The 24557-nt window shown below is 38.6% G+C and overlaps 1 protein-coding gene across 1 annotated transcript in view; it reads left to right on the top strand.

Moving 5' to 3' along the window:
- The window catches only part of DDX10 (DEAD-box helicase 10), a 318321-nt gene that overhangs the window by 10814 nt on the left and 282950 nt on the right, over positions 1-24557 (top strand). The window contains exons 2-8 of the mRNA XM_027563817.1: positions 3276-3336; positions 4369-4499; positions 5520-5678; positions 6741-6861; positions 7724-7913; positions 14304-14430; positions 17583-17745. Of these exons, the coding sequence (XP_027419618.1) occupies positions 3276-3336; positions 4369-4499; positions 5520-5678; positions 6741-6861; positions 7724-7913; positions 14304-14430; positions 17583-17745 (952 nt within the window). The remainder of the gene's footprint in view (positions 1-3275; positions 3337-4368; positions 4500-5519; positions 5679-6740; positions 6862-7723; positions 7914-14303; positions 14431-17582; positions 17746-24557) is intronic.

Raw genomic sequence — 24557 nt, 5'->3', positions numbered from 1 at the left:
AGTCGGACGTGACTGAGCGACTAAACTGAAATGAATGCTGTATAGGAACTCTGCTTTCTAATTTTTTTTTTTTTTTCTTAATTAAAGTTTGGTCAGGTGTGATTTGAGGTAGATTGCTTTTTTTCTCTTAATTGTAGTAGGTGGAGCATTCTAGGAAGTTTTATACTTTCTTCTCTCATGCTTTGGGGTGTAAAAGCATCATTCACTTTTTTGAGAAATGAGACAGTTGGAAGAAGTAAAGGAGAGGGGTTAAGTCATATCCACCTCCACCCTGTTCTCCCTCTCTCTGCCCACTCTAACTTTTCTACCAGTGCTGAGAAGTTCTTAGTAAGTACCATCACTGAAACATCTGTTCTTTGTTTTCAAAAGAATGATGATACAGATTTTAGAGGGTGTATGATTTTTCTGGACATCACCAGATGGTCAATACCGAAATTAGATTGATCATATTCTTTGCAGCCAAAAATGGAGAAGCTCTATACAGTCAGCAAAAACAAGACCAAGAGCTGACTGTGACTCAGATCATGAACTCCTTATTTCCAAATTCAGACTTAAATTGAAGAAAGTAGGGAAAACCACTACACCATTCAGGTATGACCTAAATCAAGCCCTTAGGATTATACAGTGGAAGTGGGAAATAGATTCAAGGGATTAGATTTGATAGAGTGCCTGAAGAACTGGACTATAAGGAAAGCTGAGTGCCAAATGCTTTTGAACTGTGGTGTTGGAGAAGACTCTTGAGAGTCCCTTGGACTGCAGGGAGATCCAACCAGTCCATCCTAAAGGAGATCAGTCCTGAATGTTCATTGGAAGGACTGATGTTGAAGCTGAAACTCCAATACTTTGGCCACCTGATGCGAAGAGCTGACTCATTGGAAAAGACCCTGATGCTGGGAAAGATTGAAGGCAGGAGGAGAAGGGGATGACAGAGGATAAGATGGTTGGATGGCATCACTGACTCAGTGGACATGAGTTTGAGTAAACTCTGGGAGTTGGTGATGGACAAGGAGGCCTGGCGTGCTGCAGTCCATGGGGTTGAAAAGAGCTGGACATGACTAAGCGACCGAACAGACTGATGATTTTTCTAAGAGTGTTTTTTTTTTTTTCCCCCTAAGAAAAGAAAAGGATGAAGGTAAGGGGAAAGAGAGTTTTTTTTTTTTTTACCCAATCTAATTTTATTTTATTTTTAAACTTTACAATATTGTATTAGTTTTGCCAAATATCGAAATGGATCAGCCACAGGTATACATGTGTTCCCCATCCTGAACCCTCCTCCCTCCTCCCTCCCCATACCCTCCCTCTGGGTCATCCCAGTGCACCAGCCCCAAGCATCCAGTATCGTGCATCGAACCTGGACTGGCAACTCGTTTCATACGTGTTATTATACATGTTTCTTTTTTATTGGTAGGAACCATAGCCATCTTCTGCTGTGGCCTCCAAGTGTTCTTTGAACTGTAATTGACAGTTTTCTAGAACAGGGCTTCCCTGTTAGCTTCCCCGATAGCATAGTTGGTAAAGAATCCGCCTGCAATGCAGGAGACCTGGGTTCAATCCCTGGGTTGGGAAGATCCCCTGGAGAAGGGAAGGACTACCCACTCCAGTATTCTGGCCTGGAGAATTCCATGGACTGTGTAGTCCATGGGGTCACAAAGAATTGGACATGACTGAGAGACTTTCACTTTTAGAACTGGGGGGTGGGGGGCAGACTTTTTCTGTAAAGGGCCAAATAGTTAATATTAAGTTTTATGGGCCATAGTATATAAATGAATGGTTGTAGTTGTGCTCCACTGTAACTGTATTTACAAAACAAGAAAGGAATTGGATTTGGTCTCTGGGCCATGGTTTGCTGACCCTTGTTCCAGAGCATCAGTGAAGTAAAAACTGTTTGTTTCTTTGGTGACTTCTTTCTAAGTGTATAGTGTACAGCTTTGTGTGTGTATGTGTGTTTGTATACAGCTTTATGTTGTAATGGTTGGTAGAGTGCTGGAAGAGCTTCTTTCTTCCAGACTTTCCCTGTAGGAGGCTGATAAACTTTAGAAAGATGTGCACCACGCTGCGTCACTTTGTGCGTTACAAAGAGTAGCCCACTTTGCCTGTGGACTCTACCTTTGATGGGGATTAAAGAGTGTGTTACCCGTCTAACTCCTATAACCATTCCACTTGCTGTGAAAACAGATTTTTAGCTAATGTCCAGTTTGGGAAATTACCTCCTAATTTAGGTTCCTTGATAGGACAGGTTATTATTTGAATAAACTTTTCTCCTTTTACTGCTCGTACACTGATTCTGCCTCTGCCTCCTCTCCAGTGTTATCCGAAATGATTTGTGGGGATTAAGGCAATGTTTTAATATTTGTCTTACATCATTTGACGCCAGGGAATAACCCTGTCTGGACTATATTAAGAATTTTGGGAAAGATGATATGTAGACTAAGATGAAATACAAGGTGTTATCCCTTTACTTCCTGGAGTGTAATTTAAATAAATGAACCTTAGAAATGAAGCCTTCTCCTTTTGTGGATCATGTAATTTGGCAACATATTCCCATATCTGAGAAGTTCCTGCTTTCAGCATCTGCAGTAAAGTGAAATCCAGAAAATTGGGTTTATGTTAATAAAACAATGTCAGTGATAAACATTAGATAATGTAAAGTTAAAGGGCAAAATGTTACTTATTGTGGCTTTGGATCATTACAGAGACACTTCCACTGGTTATTGTTAAATAATACTCCTTTCTCAGTATACCCCCAAATGAGTAGTTGTCAGGTTGGATTTGAGAGGTTTGTGCTAGCAAGATATATTTCTGCACATAATTTCTGTTTATTCTCCAAATTGTGTAAAGAGACCTGTTCTCATCATGGTCTTTGGTTTGTAGTCATTTTGCCCCTTACTTCCTAAACTGATATTCTTCGAAGAATGGGCTGACAGTAAATTTTCTTCCTAAAATTGATGTGATGATGACTTATTGTGTTAACATTTTAGAGGTTTTCGAGGATATTGAAGGTAGCAGTGTGTGGTAGTAGTGTGTATGTTGAGTGAAGTTTTCTTTTTTTTAAAGTAGAAATGATTACAAAGTTATATTTTTGATGAGAGCTTCCTCAAGGCATATTTTTTCCAGAGGGAATGATGGTTTTTAACTAGAGTGATGCTTGAATTTACTCCTGTAGTACAAATGATGAGCTAAGCAGCACAGTTTAGACAAAAATTAGCTTTGTTGCAAAACGAATGATGCAATATGTTATTTTGTCTTGTCTAATGTAGTCCCTTTTTACTTTTCAGATAAATGTAAATGAAATTACAAGATTTTCAGATTTCCCCTTGTCCAAAAAAACACTGAAAGGTAAGTTCATAGTGATCTTGGGATATATTGTTGGGACTTCTTGATACCTTGTTATAAATGGAAAAAAGTTTAGAGAAAGTTTAACCTGGAAAAAAAAATCTTACTTTGGCAAGTAATTTTGATATCATGAAAGCCTGTAACAAGAAACAATGTTAATTAAGTTTTACTGATTTGTCATTCTCATTCTTTCTGGACTGGTTAAGAGACAGTAGTAAAAAATCCAAGGTGCCAGGGCCTCCAAGTAATTAAAATGTTAATTAAAATAAGCAAGAGAACAAACAAAATTGTGACACCTTTTTTTTGTATTGATTTGCTAGTGCCTCCAGAACAAAAATAACAGACTGGGTGGCTTAAACAATAGAAATTTGTTTTCTCAGAGTTCTGGAGGCTGGAAGTCTGTGATCAAGGTCCTGGCAGAGGTGGTTTCCTCCGAGGGCCATAATGGAGGCGTCTGTTCAGGCCTCTCTCCTTGGTTTACGGATGGTCAGCCCCCTGCTGCTTCGTAAAGTAGTTGTCGCTCTGTGTACTCACACCCCTAGTATTTGTTTTTGTGTCCAAAATTTCCCGTTTTGTAAGGACATCAGTCAGATTGGATTGGCTTCCCTGGTAGCTCAGAGGGTAAAGCATCTGCCTGCAATGTAGGAGACCCGGGTTCGATCCCTGGGTCGGGAAGATACCCTGGAGAAGGAAATGGCAACCCATTCCAGTATTCTTGCCTCAGAATCCCATGGACAGAGGAGCCTGGTGGACTACAGTCCATGGGGTCCCAAAGAGTTGGACACGACTGAGCGACTTCACTTTCTTCCTTTCTTTCACATTGGATTAGGGCCCACTCAAATGGACTTATTTTAACTTAATTACCTCTTTAATCACCTGTCTCCAAATATGGTTGCAGTCTAAATACCGGCAGTTGGGATTCAACATACGAATTCTGGGAGCGAGGGGTGCACAGTTCGGCACCCCTGAACTGTGGATGCTCACATGCATCAGGGATGCTCTAAAGTGTCATTTTCTTCCCGTCTGTACTGGCAGGTTTGCAGGAAGCCCAGTACCGTTTGGTAACTGAGATACAGAAGCAGACCATTGGGTTGGCTTTGCAAGGTAAAGATGTCCTCGGGGCCGCCAAGACTGGATCTGGCAAGACTTTGGCTTTTCTTGTTCCAGTAAGTGTTTTTTTCATGTTGGGTCAGGTCCTTTGTTACATGATTTTAAAGCATTCTGTGCCTAGATAGAAATAGATAATTATGTGGAGAGTTGTTTGGGGTTGGGTTTCCCTGGCTAGAATGCTGGCTTTATCAGACAGGTGTCACATCTCTCTTGTTTTCTGTGGTATGCCCCTTGTCCTAATATAGCACCTTGCACATGGTGGGCACTCCATCACTTACTGAAGGAATAAATTGTTATATGTGTTCACAAGCCTGAATTCCTGAAGGTTATGGGGTGTTCCAGGGTGGCAGGTCAGAGTGGTTCTGCTCTGCAGTGAGCCTGGTGGGGTGGCGGGGAAGGCTGTTTCTGTTCTCTTGCAAACCTGTGAGTCGCATTTATGCTTGCCACTTGTTTAGAATAAAGCCAAAACATGCTCACTCTAAGGAAATTGAGATTTTTCCAGGATATTGTCTTTTATAGCAGTAAAACAATAGAGCCTCTGAGGAATTCACTTACATCTGTTATGTGGTTGGTCTCATAGTTTTTAATTTCTGCTGAATAATCAACTCAAAAATGACATGTGGTTTTTGGTTCCAAATGTTACAAAATCATTTTTCTCTCAAATCCTAATTTTTTATAGCAATATCTTGAAAATTCTAGTCACTGTATAACTATAGCAGTTATACAGTTTATTTTAATGTGGTTTCTGTTCAGAAAATGATGACAGATATTTTTCTGAAATATGTTTTAATGGCCTGTGGACTGTACAGACCTTCCACTGATCGCCAGTCTCCTCATGGTGTGTCTCCGGTAGCAGCTGAGCTGCCATAGGGCGTCTTTTCCTTCCCTCTGTGACTTGGGGAAGGATGCTCTGATGGGTAGAAGGAAAAGAAGAAACAAAGCAAACAGTTTCTTCTGATTGAGACTCATGATGGTATGCTTTCTGCTTGGAAGGTGCCTCTGATTTGGAGTGGCAAGGCAGTCAAAAAGCTGGCTCTCTGAAGGACTTACTGAATGTGGATTTGTTCTTTTTTGAGGTGCTGGAAGCCTTGTATCGCTTGCAGTGGACCTCAGCAGATGGGCTGGGGGTTCTGATTATATCACCTACAAGAGAACTGGCCTATCAGACATTTGAGGTTCTCCGAAAAGTAGGGAAGAATCATGACTTTTCAGCTGGCCTCATCATCGGTGGAAAGGTTTGTCTTTTTATCCTTATCCTTCTTTCTTTCCTTCCGTGCCTTATGTTGGAGCACTGTGGCAGTTGACCAGGAAGCGGTGGAGATTTTATCTAAACAGACAGGCTGGCCCCCTAGACAGTGGGTGGTAGCATCCTGGTGTGGTCACTGTCATCTAGAGTCTGAGTTTTGCAGGTCCAGAAAGTTTGTTTTGTCAGGATATCTGGACTGATCAGATTCTCTGAGATTAATTAATTCCAACTAACATGAAAAATCTGTTTGTTAATATTCACTGGGAAAGGTACCGTTTCAGTATGTGGACTAGTTCCTTTCAATAAAGTATCTGAGAGGTTGAATAATTCAGAACATTGCTGGGTCAGCAGCAGAAGAAAGGGAAGTGAATAGAAGGTAGTTTTGAGGAGTGTTTATTTTAGGTCCTGGTAAAGCCTGCTGCTCCACCTCTCTTTCTTTTAGTTTACCTGGACTGCTTGTTTCTGTTCAAGTCTCTTCTAGGTTGTGAGGATAAATACTTGAATTCTTGAATTTATATGCAGACATGCCCAAGAAAAGAATGAATATCACAAGTCCTCACATACTCATGTACCTGTCACCCAGCTTTAACAAATAACATTCTATGGCTCTTCTTTCGAGGAGGGATTTTCTAGAAATTGGAGAACTCAACTCTTTTTCTGCAGTCCAGGAAATGCAGCGAGTGGTATCACAGAGCCTGTTCATTGTCCCTGGATTCTGACTTAAAGAATGGGTTTAATTCTAGTTTTTAAGTCGGTTCTGGCAGACACAGGAGGAGATAAAGACTTAGAGCATTCATGTATTTCTCATGGCTTCAAAATCCTGCATATGATTAAGGATCTAGAGGAATTCTGAGTTCTTTAGTTCTTAACTAAGGACTTGTATTTGGCCCAGAAATTTGGATAGGCTGTAAAAACATAAGGGAGAAACTACATTTATTTCTAGAGTATCTACATTGCTATGATGAAATGCCACATGTAGATGGCTTATATAGTTTTGGTACACAGGCTGCTCAGTGATGTGTCTGTAATCAAAGAAAACAACTGTTTTCAGGATCTGAAGCATGAAGCTGAGAGGATCAATAACATAAATATACTTGTTTGCACACCGGGTCGGCTTCTTCAACACATGGATGAAACAATATGTTTTCATGCTACCAATCTCCAAATGTTAGGTAAGTCTAATGAATCTTTATGAAAATAATCTCAGTCTTAGGAGCTAGCTGTCATAAATTTTAATGATAGAAATGTTTTATTGAATAAATACTGTGATTAAAAATCTTAAAAAGAACTCTAAGCAATTTTTTGACATATAGTTCTAAATCCAGAGAGTACAACTGAGACCTTTTTTAAGTCAGAAGAGTCAGAAAGAGATAAGCACTCTATTGCATATGAAATTAGATTCCTCAGTATTTGACACTGCTAAGAGTTATCTTTTAAGGTGAAAGATAAAAATCATCATCTACTTACTATGTTACCTATAGTATATTTTTTAAATCAACTTTTTGTCTCGGAATAATTTTAGCTTTATAGAATAGTTGCAGTGATAGTACAGACAGTTCCTCTATACCTTTCCTTCCCTCAGTTTCCCCATTGTAACATCTTCTATAACTTTGGTAGTTTTGCCAAAGTAAGTTACTAACACTGGTGTGTGTGTGTGTGCCCCTGCTGAGTTTCTCACCCGTGTCTGACTCTTTGTGACCCCATAGACTGTAGCCCGCCTGGCTCCATGGAATTTTTCAGGCAAGAATACTGGAGTGGGTTGCCATTTCCTCCTTCAGAGGATCTTCCCCCCGCCCACCGCAGGGATCAAACCCAAGTCTCCCGCATTGGCAGGTGGATTCTTTACCACTGAGCCACCTGGGAAGCCCTAACATTGACGCATTTATTTAATAATTCCGAACTTCTTGTTTTATTTCACCAGTTTTTCCACTAATTCCCTTTTTCTGTTCTAGAATCCTATCCAGAATACCATATTGCTTTTAGCCTAATGTGTATGTTAAATATTGTAGTTCAGTGTGCATTTTCCCTTTTTAGTTCTTGATGAAGCAGATAGAATCTTGGATATGGGCTTTGCTGACACCATGAATGCTATTATTGAAAACCTTCCCAAGAAACGTCAGACTTTGCTTTTCTCAGCTACACAAACCAAATCTGTAAAGGACCTTGCACGCTTGAGTTTGAAAAATCCTGAGTATGTTTGGGTTCATGAAAAAGCAAAATACAGGTATGTATTATTTGAAATCATATTTGATTCAATCAAAATCGGGGTTCTCTTTTTAGATTGAGAATTTAACATTTCAAATTAATGTGCTTTTCTAGGAAAGCATATTAATGTTATTGATTAAATATGCAAACATAGTGAATATACTGGTAAAAATTATTTAAATTCTCAATACACCTTTAAATGTGAGACAACTCTAATGTAGTATTTCCCAAATTGTGGTACGGGGAACAAATTACCCCCATAAAATGGGAATAAGGTGGGAAAACGTGTTCCTGGATAGTTAAATAGCAAATGTTGAGTTAAGGTAAAGCGGTGTTCTTTAAGACTTCTCAGAACCTTTGATATTTTTATGAACATTGTGATTCTTAAAAGCAGTGGGAGATGAATAAAGCTTTCTGCATTTATCAAAATTATTTTGGTTTAGAATCTTTTTTTTTAGCTGTATTATGCAGGGCTAATGTGCTATGGAGCACATTTTATCAAATGCATTAATATTTAGCAAAATACTTTGCTATTTCAAACATTCCAGCAACAGCTGTTTTGTTTTGGTCTCACTAAAACTGGAAAGTAAAATGTGTGTCTGTGTCAGCCATCTCCTACTTTTTGATACCTGGGACCAATTTCGTGGAAGACAAGTTTTCTACTGACATTGGGGGTGGGGTGGGGTGGGGTGCGCTGGTTTCTGAATGATTCAAGCTTAGTAGGTTTCACGTTCCTTTGAAAACCTAATGCTGCTGATCTGACAGGAGGCAGAGGTCAGGTGGTAATGAGATGGGGAGTGGCAGTAGATAGAGTTGAAGTTTTGCTCGCTCACCTCCTGCTGTGAGACCTGATTGCTACCAGGCCACAACTGCTACCAAGGTTGGGGACTCCTGGTCTTTGTGGCAGTAGAAGGGGTGTGTGTGTGTGTGTGTGTGTGTGAGAGAGAGAGAGAGATAGTAAATGGATTGAGGGAAATGTTTTAAAGTGTATTTTGATGTTATGACAGCTGAAAATGTATGTATGTTTGGTATGAATCATACATACATACATACATACATACGTGCAGACCGTGGACGGATGTGGCTTTGAGAAACGTTTTCCAGTGACTTTAAATTAAATCTGTGTTGATGATCTCAATGTGGGCTCACCCCTTCCATTATCTCTGTCTTTCACTTCTTGCTGTGAAATGCTAGCATGAAAAGAAATATATTGGGAAAATGAATTGAGTTATCCTCTTGGAAGATCTTTAAATGCAGGGAATATGGCCATTCAGGGCCACCTTGACTTTGTTCAACCAATAGATGTCTAGGATTAAAAAAAGCCTGAGAAGAGGCTAAATTCTATACTTCCTGATGATCCTAATGAATGAACTTTGGAAAATCTGAGTTCTTGTAGCTTTGGTTATCAAGAACTCCTCAGGAATGGGATAGCAGGAGATATATGAGGTATAGTTACCTCCTTGGCTTACCATTGAGTAGACATTGGTTTTTGTTTGTAAAGTTGTGTTGAGATAGCTATTGAAATTCTTAGTACAATTAATTTGATAGTCTAAAGATTGTTTAGGTCTTTTGATTTTCTTTTTTTGCTGTTTCATTTCTGCCTGTTTTAAAAACTCACTAGACACTCATTTTTCAATATTAGATGGTCTCTAAATTGCAATTGTACATATTATCCCTGTCCCTAATTTCTGTAGATAATAGTTGGTCTTTATCTGTAGATCATAGAGTTAGTTACAAAAAACTGAGTGTAAAAATTGTTTACTTCATAATTCTTGAAAGCAGTTCCATCATTTGTAAAAGATGTGACTTTCAGAAAACATTTTAGAATGTAGAAGGCAGATATTTAGCAACATAATTTACAAAACTGCAGCTTATCTGGTAATGACTGCAATACTCTGTAATTTCAAATTCACCAGAAGCACTATAAAAAGCAGCTGCTATTGAATTTTGTTTAATATTGTTACTGAATTTTCCCTTTTACCAACTTAACAGTTAGTTTCATAAACCCTGAGAGATTATGGTTGAGAATATTTTAAGGCATAAAAGAATATTTACTCTTAAATTGTAAAGGATCAGAAAAATCAGAATTGAATTTTTCTGAGTTGTGTATCAGATTATATGCAGAAGTACACCAGTGTATTTCCTTTATATTGCTGTCAGTTTAGTCGTGTCTGACTCTTTGCGACCCCATGGACTGCAGCCTGCCAGGCTTCCCTGTCCACCAACTACCAGAGCTTGCTCATATTCATGTCCATCGAGTCGCTGATGCCATCTAACCATCTCATCCTCTGACGTCCCCTTCTCCTCCTGCCATCAGTCTTTCCCAGCATCAGGGTCTTCTCCAATGAGTCAGTTCTTCGCATCAGGTGGCCAAAGTTTGGAGATTCAGCTTCAGCATCAGTCCTTCCAATGAATATTCAGGACTGATTTCCTTTAGGATAGACTGGTTTGATCTCCTTGCAGTTCAGGGGACTCTTAAGAGTCTTCTCCAACACGACAGTTCAAAAGCATCAAGTCTTTGGTGCTCAGCTTTCTTTACAGTCCAACTCTAACATCCATCATGACTACTGGAAAAACCATAGCTTTGACTATATGAACCTTTGTTGGCAAAATGATGTCTCTGCTTTTTAATATGCTGTCTAGGTTGGTTGTAACTTTTCTTCCAAGAAGCAGGCATCTTTTGATTTCATGGCTGCAGTCACCATCTGCAGTGATTTTGGAGCCCAAGAAAATAAAGTCTGTCACCATATCCGTTGTTTCCCCATCTATTTGCCATGACGTGATGGGACTGGATGCCATGATCTTAGTTTTCTGAATGTTGAGTTTTAAGCCAACTTTTTCATTCTCCTCTTTCACTTTCATCAAGAGGCTTCCCTTTTCTCCCTTTATATAAACACACACCCAAGGGATGCCTATATGTGCATGAATGTATATATACCTTCAGTCCCATAAATGGTATCAAATTTTGCTTCTTTCAGTTAACAGTATGCCCTAGTGATCATATCATAGCACTATATAGATTCCTCATTCCTTTTTTATTTTTTTATTTTTTCCTAATTTTATTTTATTTTTAAACTTTACATAATTGTATTAGTTTTGCCAAATATCAAAATGAATCCACCACAGGTATACATGTGTTCCCCATCCTGAACCCTCCTCCCTCCTCCCTCCCCATACCATCCCTCTGGGTCGTCCCAGTGCACTAGCCCCAAGCATCCAGTATCGTGCATTGAACCTGGACTGGCAACTCGTTTCTTACATGATATTTTACATGTCTCAATGCCATTCTCCCAAATCTTCCCACCCTCTCCCTCTCCCACAGAGTCCATAAGACTGTTCTACACATCAGTGTCTCTTTTGCTGTCTCGTACACCGGGTTATTGTTACCATCTTTCTAAATTCCATATATATGCGTTAGTATACTGTATTTATGTTTTTCCTTCTGGCTTACTTCACTCTGTATAATAGGCTCCAGTTTCATCCACCTCATTAGAACTGATTCAAATGTATTCTTTTTAATGGCTGAGTAATACTCCATTGTGTATATGTACCACAGCTTTCTTATCCATTCATCTGCTGATGGACATCTAGGTTGCTTCCATGTCCTGGCTATTATAAACAGTGCTGCGATGAACATTGGGGTACACGTGTCTCTTTCCCTTCTGGTTTCCTCAGTGTGTATGCCCAGCAGTGGGATTGCTGGATCATAAGGCAGTTCTGTTTCCAGTTTTTTAAGGCATCTCCACACTGTTCTCCATAGTGGCTGTACTAGTTTGCATTCCCACCAACAGTGTAAGAGGGTTCCCTTTTCTCCACACCCTCTCCAGCATTTATTATTTGTAGACTTTTGGATGGCAGCCATTCTGACTGGTGTGAAATGGTACCTCATAGTGGTTTTGATTTGCATTTCTCTGATAACCTCATTCCTTTTTTATAGTTGTATGCTATGTAATTGTGTGGATGTACAGTGGTTCATTCTACAAGTTTTTTACTGATGGACATATGGGTTGATTTCCATCTTTTTTTTTTTTGCCGTGTAAATTAAATGATAGTATATCTTTTTGTGTTTTTACCAGATTATTTTTTGGAACAGAATCCTAAAAGTAGGTTTATTAGTTCAAAGAGTAAATGCATGTATATTTCTCTATAACATTTTTATTATGAGAGATTTCAAATGTGTATGGTTGAAAGAATTTTACAGTTAAAACCCTATACCCACCACCTGGATGCTACTTGGTGGTAGTAGCATCCATTTACTGTCCATTTATCCATCCCTCTATATATTAACCCATCTTATTTTTGATGCATTTCAAAGAAATTGGCAGACAGCTGTACACTTCCTTTAAACATTTCAGTACGTATATCAGTAGCTAGAGTTAAATATTTGTATAGAGATTTTCTTTCTTAATATAAGATTTACATACAATGCTATGAGCAAATTGAGTAAATTTGCTTAATTTTGATAAATGTGAATATTTCTGTAACCCAAGGGCCTACTAAGAGATGGAACCTTAGCATCAGCCCAGCAAGTTCCCTTATATCCTTCAATTGATCCTTGACCCTACCGTTGTAGAGGTGACCCCTGTTTGCATGTGTATATTTATATATAGATACAGATATATGTATGCTGCGGCTGGTGCTCAGCCTTGTTCATAGTCCCAACTCTCACATCCATACATGACCACAGGAAAAACCATAGCCTTGATTAGACAGACCTTTGTTGGCAAAGTAATGTCTCTGCTTTTGAATATGCTATCTAGGTTGGTCATAACTTTCCTTCCAAGGAGTAAGCGTCTTTTAATCTTATGGCTGCAGTCACCATCTGCAGTGATTTTGGAGCCCCGAAAAATAAAGTCTGACACTGTTTCCACTGTTTCCCCATCTATTTCCCATGAAGTGATGGGACTGGATGCCATGATCTTCGTTTTCTGAATGTTGAGCTTTAAGCCAACTTTTTCACTCTCCACTTTCACTTTCATCAAGAGGCTTTGTAGTTCCTCTTCACTTTCTGCCATAAGGGTGGTGTCATCTGCATATCTGACGTTATTGATATTTCTCCCGGCAATCTTGATTCCAGCTTGTGTTTCTTCCAGTCCAGTGTTTCTCATGATGTACTCTGCATAGAAGTTAAATAAGCAGGGTGACAATATACAGCCTTGACATACTCCTTTTCCTATTTGGAACCAGTCTGTTGTTCCATCTCCAGTTCTAACTGTTGCTTCCTGACCTGCATACAGATTTCTCAAGAGGCAGGTCAGGTGGTCTGGTGTTCCCATCTCTGTCAGAATTTTCCACAGTGATCCACACAGTCAAAGGCTTTGGCATAGTCAATAAAGCAGAAATAGATGAGCACCAAAGAATGGATGCTTTTGAACTGTGGTGTTGGAGAAGACTCTTGAGAGTCCCTTGGACTTCAAGGAGATCCACCCAGTCCATTCTGAAGGAGATCAGCCCTGGGATTTCTTTGGAAGGAATGATGCTAAAGCTGAAATTCCAGTACTTAGGCCACCTCATGCAAAGAGTTGACTCATTGGGAAAGACTCTGATGCTGGGAGGGATTGGGGGCAGGAGGAGAAGGGGACGACAGAGGATGAGATGGCTGGATGGCATCACTGACTCGATGGACATGAATCTGGGTGAACTCCGGGAGTTGGTGATGGACAGGGAGGCCTGGTGTGCTGCGATTCATGGGGTTGCAAAGAGTCGGACATGACTGAATGACTGAACTGAACTGAACTGATGCTTCGGCTACTGCTGCTAAGTCGCTTCAGTCGTGTCCGACTCTGTGCGACCCCATAGATGGCAGCCCACCAGGCTCCTCCATGGGATCTTCCAGGAAGATCCATGGGATTTTCTAGGCAAGAGTACTGGAGTGGGGTGCCATTGCCTTCTCCGAGATAGATATGTATATATCTATATATATTCAAACTTTTTATTTTGTATTGGAGTATAGCCGATTAACAATGTTGTGATAGTTTCAGGTGGATAGCAAAGGGATTCAGCCATACATATACATGCATCCATTCTCCCCCAAACTCCCCTCCCATCTAGGCTGCCACATAACATTGAGCAGTGTTCCCTATGCTGTACAGTAGGTCCTTGTTGGTTATCCATTTTAAATGGCAATCCCAAACTACCTAACTGTTCCTTTCCCCATTCTTCCCCCTTGGAGATCAGGTATATTTTTGATATTTAATCTGTAAATGATTTTGAGTGTATTTTGGACACAATGCTGTATTCATTTCCTAAGGGGCAATAGAGAAAGTTTTTTTTGGGATATGTATGTATGTGTGTATGAAAGATTTGCTTGGGAGGCATACCATTATTAACATTTGTCTTATTTTTTGGTCTGGATTTCAAAGTTACCAACATGACATATTTTTAATATTTTCCCTCTTATTTACATAAGCACCCCTGCTACTTTGGAACAGAACTACATAGTTTGTGAGCTGCAGCAAAAAATAAGTGTGCTGTATTCCTTTTTGAGAAGTCACCTGAAGAAGAAAAGTATTGTATTTTTCTCCAGTTGTAAAGAGGTACCTTGTGTTTATTGTTCTTAAGTTATTCTTGTTGAATTATCATGTATAAATTTCAAGTTTCAGTTATAAAATGCTACTTTTCTTTTTTAATAAATGCAGTGCTAAATGTGAAGAGATTTGTAGATAATGAGAATCTTGTGTCTTCATTTTTAAAGAAACCCATGAATGAGACTTCAAGCTCAATAAGGAAAGGCAGAAACTGTTTTCACTTCAGTGTTGTTAGCATCCAGCACAATACTTAGAACATGGTAGTCCTCAATAAATATTGGTAGAACAACAGTTGAATGGCTAGGCTAACTAGAGGTCTTTATGACCTAATGTCTACCTTACCCTCTGTGAATACGCCATTTATTTCCCTGCCTCTTTGTCTTTGTTCATGCTGATCTGCTTATCTCCCTGTGCTCCTCCATCTGGAGGAATGATTACTGTCCTTTAAGGCTAAGCTCAAGCTCAAGTTTTATGCCTGAAAGTCCTTTTCTGACACTCCCCAACCCTCTTTTGACAATGAATTGCACCTTCCTCTGTCCTTTGGTAGTGTTTTCATTATATCTGCCTTTGTTTATCAGCATTTCTTAAACACTAGTCATGTGCTTGTAAGTAAAGGATTCAGTGATGTATAAGAAAACTTGGTCTTTTCTCTTTAAGAGAATAAACTATGGTTCGTTTTTGTATGTTACTTTTCTTTTACTATATTTTAGATTTCCTGATAACATATAGTTGTTGGTATATAGTAGATTGATTCTAGATTTATAGCTTTTGCAGTAGCTTAGCATGATGAATATGCAGTGAGTTTTCCTCCAGTTGATGGGGAAGATAAGTAGTGTCTGTCTCTATTTTGAGGAAAGCACAGAACTTCATTATTTTTCCATGTAAAGAATGACTTCAGATTTTTTAGGACTTCTTTTAGATTTTTATATTTCCCTAAAGAATGGATATTTTTCATATTTACGTACAAGAAAATAATTTTAAGTGTTAATGTTTAAAGTTTTTACTCTGTAATACTCTGCTTTTCTTCTTCACAGTGGAAAAAGTATACTCTGCCCTTTTTTGATCTATATTCTTTCTATACCTCTTCAGTTCTGTGACTTTAAATGCTGTCTGTATTCTAACAATTGCCAAATCCACATCTTAAGCCTTGGCTTCTTTCCTGAGCCCTTGACTTGTATATCTATTTGACTTCTAGATATTTCCATTTGGGTAAGCAATTTAAGATTTGCTATTTCTGAGATCTGCTCCCTCCAACTCTTCCCATCTCATTAAATGATCAAATCTTAAATTCTTGCCTGTCCTTAACTCACATTCAATCTGTTGACAGTTGTTAGTTTTACCACCTCTCGCCACCCCTCCTGCTACTATGCAGTTTAAACCATGCTTAACTTTTTCTTAGGCTCTTGGTTGATCTTCCATTTCTGTAGTTCTTCCATTTCCATGTGTCCTTTTCTGATATTGGTTGCCTAAGAGTGTATCTGTGGTCTTGTCTGTGGGTTCTTTCTCATCTCCGCTTTCACAGTAGCCTTTTAAAAAACTTTACAAAAGGAAAGGAGGAGTCCCTTATGCCTAGTCGTACTGGTGCATTGTCTTAGGATGAGAGAATCTTCCTAGCACCAGAGTATTATATGAGAAAATGAATAACTAATGCTGGGGTAGCAAGTCAATTTTGTAATTCGGTGGTTTCCCATTCTTCCAACAAAATTTGAAGGAAGACTTAATGGAGTTACTAGCTGATAGATGTGGAGAAGGAAATGACAGCCCACTCCAGTATTCTTGCCTGGAGAATCCTGTGAACGGAGGAGCCTGGTGGGCTGCTGTCCATGGGGTCACACAGAATCAGACATGACTGAAGCGGCTTAGATGAAATTATTTGTAATATACCATCATGACACATTTTATAGGAACTCAAAAAGTTAAGCTTCCTTCTAGTCCATTTTCTGTATTTTCTGTTAAGAAAAAGATGTTCTTAACACCTATATTAGAGAAATGGGATAAAATGGTGCTGGATTCTGCCTCAGTTTAGCAATCACTAGTATTCATTTGTAAGTATGTAAACTAAAGAAAAATAAAACTAAAGCAATAGCTTCATCTAGTCTCATATATTGAGAGAGATAATTTTATTTTTTAAATTAAATTCTAACAACTCTTTTTTTTGGCCAGCTCTAGGCAATAGCAACCCACTCCAGTACTCTTGCCTGGAAAATCCCATGGACGGAGGAGCCTGGTAGGCTGCAGTCCATGGGGTCGCTAAGAGTCGGACACGACTGAGCGACTTCACTTTCACTTTTCACTTTCATGCATTGGAGAAGGAAATGGCAACCCACTCCAGTGTTCTTGCCTGGAGAATCCCAGGGACGGGGGAGCCTGGTGGGCTGCCATCTGTGGGGTCACACAGAGTCGGACATGACTGAAGTGACTTAGCAGCAGCAGCATACTAATAATTGTAATAGTAACTGAGTCTGAGAACTTTTAATGCAGCTTTATGGCTACAGAAAGTTAAAATTAAAATATATATACATAGTTTTGTTGTTGAAAGTAATGGATTGTGATAAAGTAATCAATAAGAGACTTTGCATAAAATAAGACAAAATTCTGTGAGGTCAGGAAATAGAAATATGAGTTCAAGGAGGAAAAGAAATGATGTAAAATTTTTCTGTTGAAGAAGAGGTTCTTCACATTTTGTTAGCAATTTTCCTTTTTTAAAGACTGTTCTATAGCAGTCTTAGGTTTGCAGCAAAATTGAGGGGCCCTGCCCCACACATGTGTAGTCTCCCCTATTATTTTTATATATTTTGAAATAACTGGTGACAGATATCAAATTGTTGTGCTATTTAGAATCTGTTGGATACATTTATGAGAGGTAAGTCTTTACTTTAAAATATATTTAAATTGGCCAGATATGACATTCTTTGCAACCACTTAGAAATGTCAGATACTAAACTTAACAGTTTGGGGAGAGCATATTTATTTCAAAATTCTTTTAGGAAAAATAATATGAGCAAAAATGTTTGAAGACCACAGCTCCAGACTACATTTCCTTTTCTCTATTCTGTACTTTAATTAAATGTGTGCTCCATAATGCATTTTTCTGTTCATTTTGTAAGCTTACTTCCTGCTGTTACCCAGAAGTACCAAATAATTTTTCGGTTAACACCTAGGTTCAGTATCTGTACCGAGTGTTCTGCCGGCTGCGTCCTGGTGTTTCCCTCCTCGCCCTGCATGGGCGACAGCAGCAGATGAGAAGAATGGAAGTCTATAACGAATTTGTTCGCAAGAGAGCTGCAGTGCTCTTTGCTACTGATATTGCAGCCAGGGGGCTGGGTAAGAAAACTTCTTTTTAGAAAATTTTCTGTGATCAGGGGCTTATAAAGGGTATATTTTTGTAATTCAAATAGTTTGACTCAAATAATTGGGCTTTCTTATTTTATAAAAGAAAAATAAGTAAATTGACAACTGAGATGACTAAACTAAGGATATGTCAGTGAAAGTTTTTGTAGTAGTTTCACTTTTTGTGCTCTTATTGGCTCATGATAGTAATTGCATCACAGAATCTTAAGGAGCCTGTAGAATCAAAGGAAAGTTAAAAATTTAAAGCTATGAAAAAAAATTGTTTCTATTGGAAACTTGACAAATACTGTTACAAGAAAAATCAATGAAATCCATCTTTTCTCCAAACATTTTACTTTTTAAGATCACTACATTTAATGTGTTTAAACTTTGAAAAAGCCACTGTAATATTATACAACTGATGGCTTTGTGGGAGTGGGATGGGCTATGGAAGTAATTACAGAGGAAAACTAGAGGTAAGAAAAAGGATGAAGAGAAATAAGTGGTAATTTGAATTCTTCTATCAATCTTATTGCATTAATTATTGTGGCAGATTTTAAACATGTATGAAGGAATTGAGCCTAAAGTACCCTTGTTGTACATTGTACCCAGTTTGAGTGGTTATCTTTTTCTTGATCTCCCTTAGTGCTTGTGTCCTGTCACTCTGGGAGTGTTTTAAAGTATATCTCAGTCATTGTATTAGTCCATTTGAATGTGACAGGCAACAGTAGTCAAGTATGCATATTTTTTAGAGATCTCTAGGCTGTTTCTCAGCCCCAATTACTCATTCCGACTACCCTCTCCTACTCCCTAATCCCTCATTACTGTTTTGAATGTGTAGTTTTGAAACATAGATAGCATATTGAAAAGCAGAGACATTACTTTACCAACAAAGGTCCGTCTAGTCAAGGCTATGGTTTTTCCAGTGGTCATGTATGGATGAGAGAGTTGGACTGTGAAGAAAGCTGAGTGCCAAAGAATTGATGCTTTTGAACTGTGATGTTGGAGGACACTCTTGAGAGTCCCTTGGACTGCAAGGAGACCCAACCAGTCCATTCTAGAGGAGATCAGCCCTGGGTGTTCTTTGGAAGGAATGATGCTAAAGCTGAAACTCCAGTACTTTAGCCACCTCATGCGAAGAGTTGACTCATTGGAAAAGACTGATGCTGGGAGGGAGTAGGGGCAGGAGGAAAAGGGGGTGACAGAGGATGAGATGGCTGGATGGCATCACTGACTCGGTGGACGTGAGTTTGAGTGAACTCCGGGAGTTGGTGATAGACAGGCCTGGCGTGCTGCGATTCATGGGGTCGCAAAGAGTCGGACACGACTGAGCGACTGAACTGAACTGACTTGTATTACACTCTGATTCTACCTGACCCTCCTGATTTTTGAACCTTAAATAGTTTAGCTCCATGTAAGCAATTATATTGCACATGTGATATATATTCTGTATATATCACAGTGAACAGATATAACTATTTTGTTATATTTTCCTTGCAGTTTGTTAAAGAAACCAACTATTTACTAGATGTAGTTGGAATTCTTTTTGTCCCCTTTCCCAGTCTTTGAATGAAGGCTGTTTACCTCTTGTCTGGGATAGAATTCAGGAGGTCTGTGAACTTAGATGGAGAAAAAAATTATATGTATATATATTTACTAACCTTTAACTGAATTTAATATTTTCTTCAATTATAGATGGAAGCACTGAATTGTTGTGTTAGTACCTGTAGCCTTGTCATCACTTGAAATCGTGTTGTTGCTCAGTTGCGTCTGACTCTTTGTGATCCATAGACTGCAGCACAACATGCTTCTCTGTCCTTCACTATCTCCCATAGTTTTCTCAAAATCAGGTCCATTGAGTCGATGATGCCATCCAAACATCTCATCCTCTGTCGTCCCCTTCTCTTCCTGCCCTCAGTCTTTCCCAGCTTCAGGGTCTTTTCCAGTGAGTCAGCTCTTAACATCAGGTGGCCAAAATATTGGGGCTTCAGCTTCTGTATCGGTCCTTCCAGTGAAAATTCAGGGTTGATTTCCTTTAGGATTGACTGGATTCAGTCCTAGGATTGAATCATATCCTTTAGGATTTGATCTCTTTGCAGTCCTGGGGACTCTCAAGAGTCTTCTCCAGCACCACAGTTCGAAAGCATCAATTCTTTGGTGCTCAGCCTTCTTTATGGTCCAACTCTCACATCTATATGATTATTGCAAAAACCATAGCTTTGACTATATGTACCTTTGTTGGCAAAGTGATGTCTCTGCTTTTTAATACACTGTCTAGGTTTGTCATAGCTGTTCTTTCAAGGATCAAGCGTCTTTTAATTTCATGGCTGCATCACCATCTGCAGTGATACGGGAGCCCAAGAAAATAAAGTCTATCACTGTTTGCATTGTTTCCCCATCTATTTGCCATGAAGTGATGGGATCGGATGCCATGATCTGAGTTTTTTGAATGTTGAATTTTAAGCCAGGTTTTTCACTCTCGTCTTTCACCTTCATCACGAGGCTCTTTAGTTCCTCTTCGCTTTCTGCCATTAGGGTGGTGTCATCTGCATATCTGAGGTTATTGATATTTCTCCTGGCAATCTTTATTCCAGCTTGTGATTCATCCAGCCTGGCATTTTGTGTGATGTACACTGCATAAAAGTTAAACAGGCAGAGTGACAATATACAGTCTTGATGTATTCCTTTTCCAATTTTGAACCAGTTTCTTGTTCCATGTCCGGTTCTAACTGTTACTTCTTGACCTGGAATTCCATTAACTCCACTAGCTTTGTTCGTAGTAATGCTTCCTAAGGCCTCTTGACTTTATACACTAGGATGTCTGGCTCTAGGTGAGTGACCACAGCAGCATGGTTGTCTGGGTCACTAAGACCTTTTTTGTACAGTTCTGTGTATTCTTGCCACCTCTTTTTAATCTCTTCTACTTCTGTTACGTCCTTAGCATTTCTGTCCTTTACTGTGCCTTTTTTTGCATTAAATATTCCCTTGGTATCTGTAATATGTCTTGAAGAGATCTCTAATCTTTCTCATAGATATTTTCATTTTATATTGTAGTTTCTGTAGATATCTTGCATGATTGTTTATACTTAATACAATTTTGATATTATGGTGGTCGATACATAAGTAAGTTGTGTTATTTAATATGTCAGTGAATAAGCATATATATTGCTTATTCATATATATATATAAGCATATATATAAACATTCAATAGAATGTTTATTTCATTATAATTATTTTCTCTTGTAATCCTGTATGTTTTACTTTATGCACTTAAAAATACTCTGAAAAGGGTTTTGTAGATTTTAACTATGGCACAAAAAATGTCAAGAAACTCTTTTTTAATTTTAAAAAGCTTATATGATTGTATTCATGAGTGATATATAGTATTAGGTTTTTATGAAGTTTTATAAAACAATATTGTATATCCCAGTTTATGACTTGCTTTTCAATCTTTCCATGTTGATGTGTAAATTTCCAGTGTATTTGTGTCATGTGTCTCATGGTATAGCCAGGAATATCTTTAGAGTATACCAGTATCTTTTTTAAACTTTATTTTATTCTTAATTTTTTCCCAGTTCTATTTCTTAAAGAATAATATGGGTAAAAATGAGTTATGAGACATAGTAGTCCCTGCTTTACCCACTCCTCACTCTCCAGAAGCAATTATTCCTTTTAGTATTAAGCTTCATATTTCTAAGTAGTTTTCTTTTTTAATTCAAATTTATTATGGCTTTAAGGAAATATTTGATTAGGCATCCAAGCTTTTGCTAAACCATAACATTTTAAAAATTATTCCTTTTGAAGTATTGTTCAAAGCTGTATACACTTTATAAAAAGATAATGAGAGGAACAGTTCACTATTTTATGTATTCACACACGGTGAAGAGGAAATGATACTGAATCAAACTCCCAAACCCAAATAGCTGGATAACTCAGTTAAATATTTTAAAGCTGATTTGTGTGTGTGCGTGTACAATTTTTAGTTACTACCAGAGCATCTAAAACTGATCTGAAAGCTAACTGTTGTCCAAAACTCTTCAAATTCTTCAAATCCCGTAATTCCATTTCTTCCCTTTCTCAAATCAAAAGATTTAAACATACATAATTGAAGAACTGGTATGATCATTTTTCTCTTTAACAGTAGTATCTACTTCTGGATCACCTACTTAGCTGATCAGTTAGATTTACAGCTAACTGACAGGTAGAATCTGGCTTCCTCCCAAAGCAGCTGTGATGAACTCCCTGAACACTGTTTTAGACAGGTGGACCTTGAGGGGTTCACTCCGGAAATCAGAAACATTTGAGGTCTTTTCCAAACATTGCGCAAGGTCTGGCTTTAGAGAGGCCTCTTGAAGGTACAGCCACAGTTGCAGAGTTCATGATGCTCAAACATGCTGCTCTAGTCCACCAGAGATCTGTGCAGAAGATAATCAGAGAAGAATTTTCCAGGAAATGTTTTAAGACCCAATTCAAACCCAAGATCTGGGTTTAGCCTCTGATGAAAAAGATGTCACCCAAACCTTTATTTTTCACTCCTGATTCTGTGAAAAGGAAAACCAACTTTAGTGTCTGTCCCACCTAGGTCCTTACTGCTTGAAGCTCAGGGCTTTTTCAGAAGATGTAAGTATTTCGATTCTGTTTTTGAGGAACCGGTGGGGTTTCTTTTCTCTGGAAATGGTTCTTGCTCCCCCCAGAATGTGTAACATTTCATTAATCTTCACAGCAGTCCTCTGGGGTGGGCAGGACAGGTGAACTCTCTTCATTTCAGTGACCAGACGATTAGCAGACGACTTGCCGGGTGGCTTGCTACAAGCAAGGCTCTGATGCCAGAACCGAGTGCTCGAGTCCAGCACTTCCATGTTTTTATGCAAAGGCATCAAAAAGGGGTGTGACTGCTAATTTACTAACAAATCTATTGATTTGAACAGATGAAATCCACACATGAGTTATTCCCCTTGTATTAATCTAGACCAAAATCAAGAGTTGACTTGCAAATAAATCATGGCCACAAATGTGCCCTTCATTTGTTGTAGACTAGACAAATACCTAATTGGCCCTCACTAGAAAACTTTTTTTTTGATGGGCAAGAGAAATGAACTTAAAAATAGCTGCCATGAGAGTGACCTAAGAGAGAAAGCTGATAGAATCAAATAAGCCCTGGGGGAGGAGAGAAAAAAAAAGTTCTCCAGGGGAGGGAAAAAAAAAAGAATTCCCCAGGAAGTTACATGGAAATGTATATTAATAACTTATTATCTTGAGTATTTTAAACCTAAAAATGAAACAAGCATATCATTTATGTTTTCCTATATGGCATGTACATGTAAATGACTATACTAATTAAACTAAGATTGTATGATTAAGGAGACTTACAATTATAATATACTTAATTCCTCTTTATAATTACTGCTTTAAATCTAGCAAAAGAGATTCATCATCCTCTACTTTCACCTGGGGTTTAAAAGTAACTTTTAGAGGCTCGGGGGTCGAGACCTCCCTGCCTTCTTGGGGAGGATGCGTGGCACTGGCCTCCTCAGGGTCTGTTTCACTGAGTGCCTCGGGGTAGAGCTCACTGATGGGGCCTAGAGCCTCGCCCCTGGCAATGATGTCCACCCCCATCTCCCTGACCTCTTCTGGACCCTCAGCCACTGCTCAGTCACTGAGCAGTGGCTGAGGGTCCAGAAGAGGTTTAAGTAGTTTTCTTATATTCAAATTGAGTTAAAATTTGTTCAGGTTTGTGTTTTTCTTTCTGTTTTCTCAAATGTTCCAGCAGATGTCATCTGTTTAGTTTCCTAACAGTTCAAACATAGTCTGTTTCTTTTTCCCTGGGGACCTTCCCATTGCAGCCTTTTGTTTCCAGCTCTAATCTGAACTGGTTGCTCTGTAAGCTTGATGCACATGATACTTTCTTTCCAGATATCTCTCTTCCTTTTTTTGACTTATTAATAATACTGTTATTTTTTATGTAAAGACTAATTCTAATGAGGTGGATGAAACTGGAGCCTATTATACAGAGCGAAATAAGCCAGAAGGAAAAACACCAATACAGTATACTAACGCATATATATGGAATTTAGAAAGATGATAACAATAACCCTGTGTACGAGACAGCAAAAGTGACGCTGATGTATGGAACAGTCTTATGGACTCTGTGGGAGAGGGAGAGGGTGGGAAGATTTGGGAGAATGGCATTGAAACATGTAAAATATCATGTATGAAATGAGATGCCAGTCCAGGTTCAATGCACGATACTGGATGCTTGGGGCTGGTGCACTGGGACGACCTGGAGGGATGGTATGGGGAGGGAGGAGGGAGGAGGGTTCAGGGGGGGAGCACATGTATACCTGTGATGGATTCATTTTGATGTTTGGCAAAACTAATACAATTATGTAAAGTTTAAAAATAAAATAAAATTAAAAAAAAAGAAAAAAAAAAAGACTAATTCTTTAATAGCTTCCTAAGTAAGAGTGTATGGGAGGTACATTTTTTGAATTATTACATGTGTTATGATGTCTTATTCTTAAATGACAATTGACTGAGAATTGAAATCTAGTTTGAAACAATTTTCTCTTAAAACTTTGCAGATAGTGCTCCATTATCTTATAGTAGTCAATATTATGTTGACAAGACCTTTGCCTTTCTGATTTTGTTTTTTTGTAGCCTCTTTTTCTTATTCTGGCTTATTCTTAGGGTTTTCTTTTTATCTACAGAGTCCTGAAATTTTATGATAATGTGCTTTAGTGTGAGGTCCCATTTGGTGTATAGACATTCAATATGTTTTTTCAATCTAGACCAGCACTATTCAATA

The sequence above is a fragment of the Bos indicus x Bos taurus genome, chromosome 15 (assembly GCF_003369695.1).
Source record: "Bos indicus x Bos taurus breed Angus x Brahman F1 hybrid chromosome 15, Bos_hybrid_MaternalHap_v2.0, whole genome shotgun sequence".
Classification (NCBI taxonomy): domain Eukaryota; kingdom Metazoa; phylum Chordata; class Mammalia; order Artiodactyla; family Bovidae; genus Bos; species Bos indicus x Bos taurus.
The sequence above is the reverse complement of the archived record's forward strand: the minus strand, read 5'-3'. Positions and strand labels throughout refer to the sequence as shown.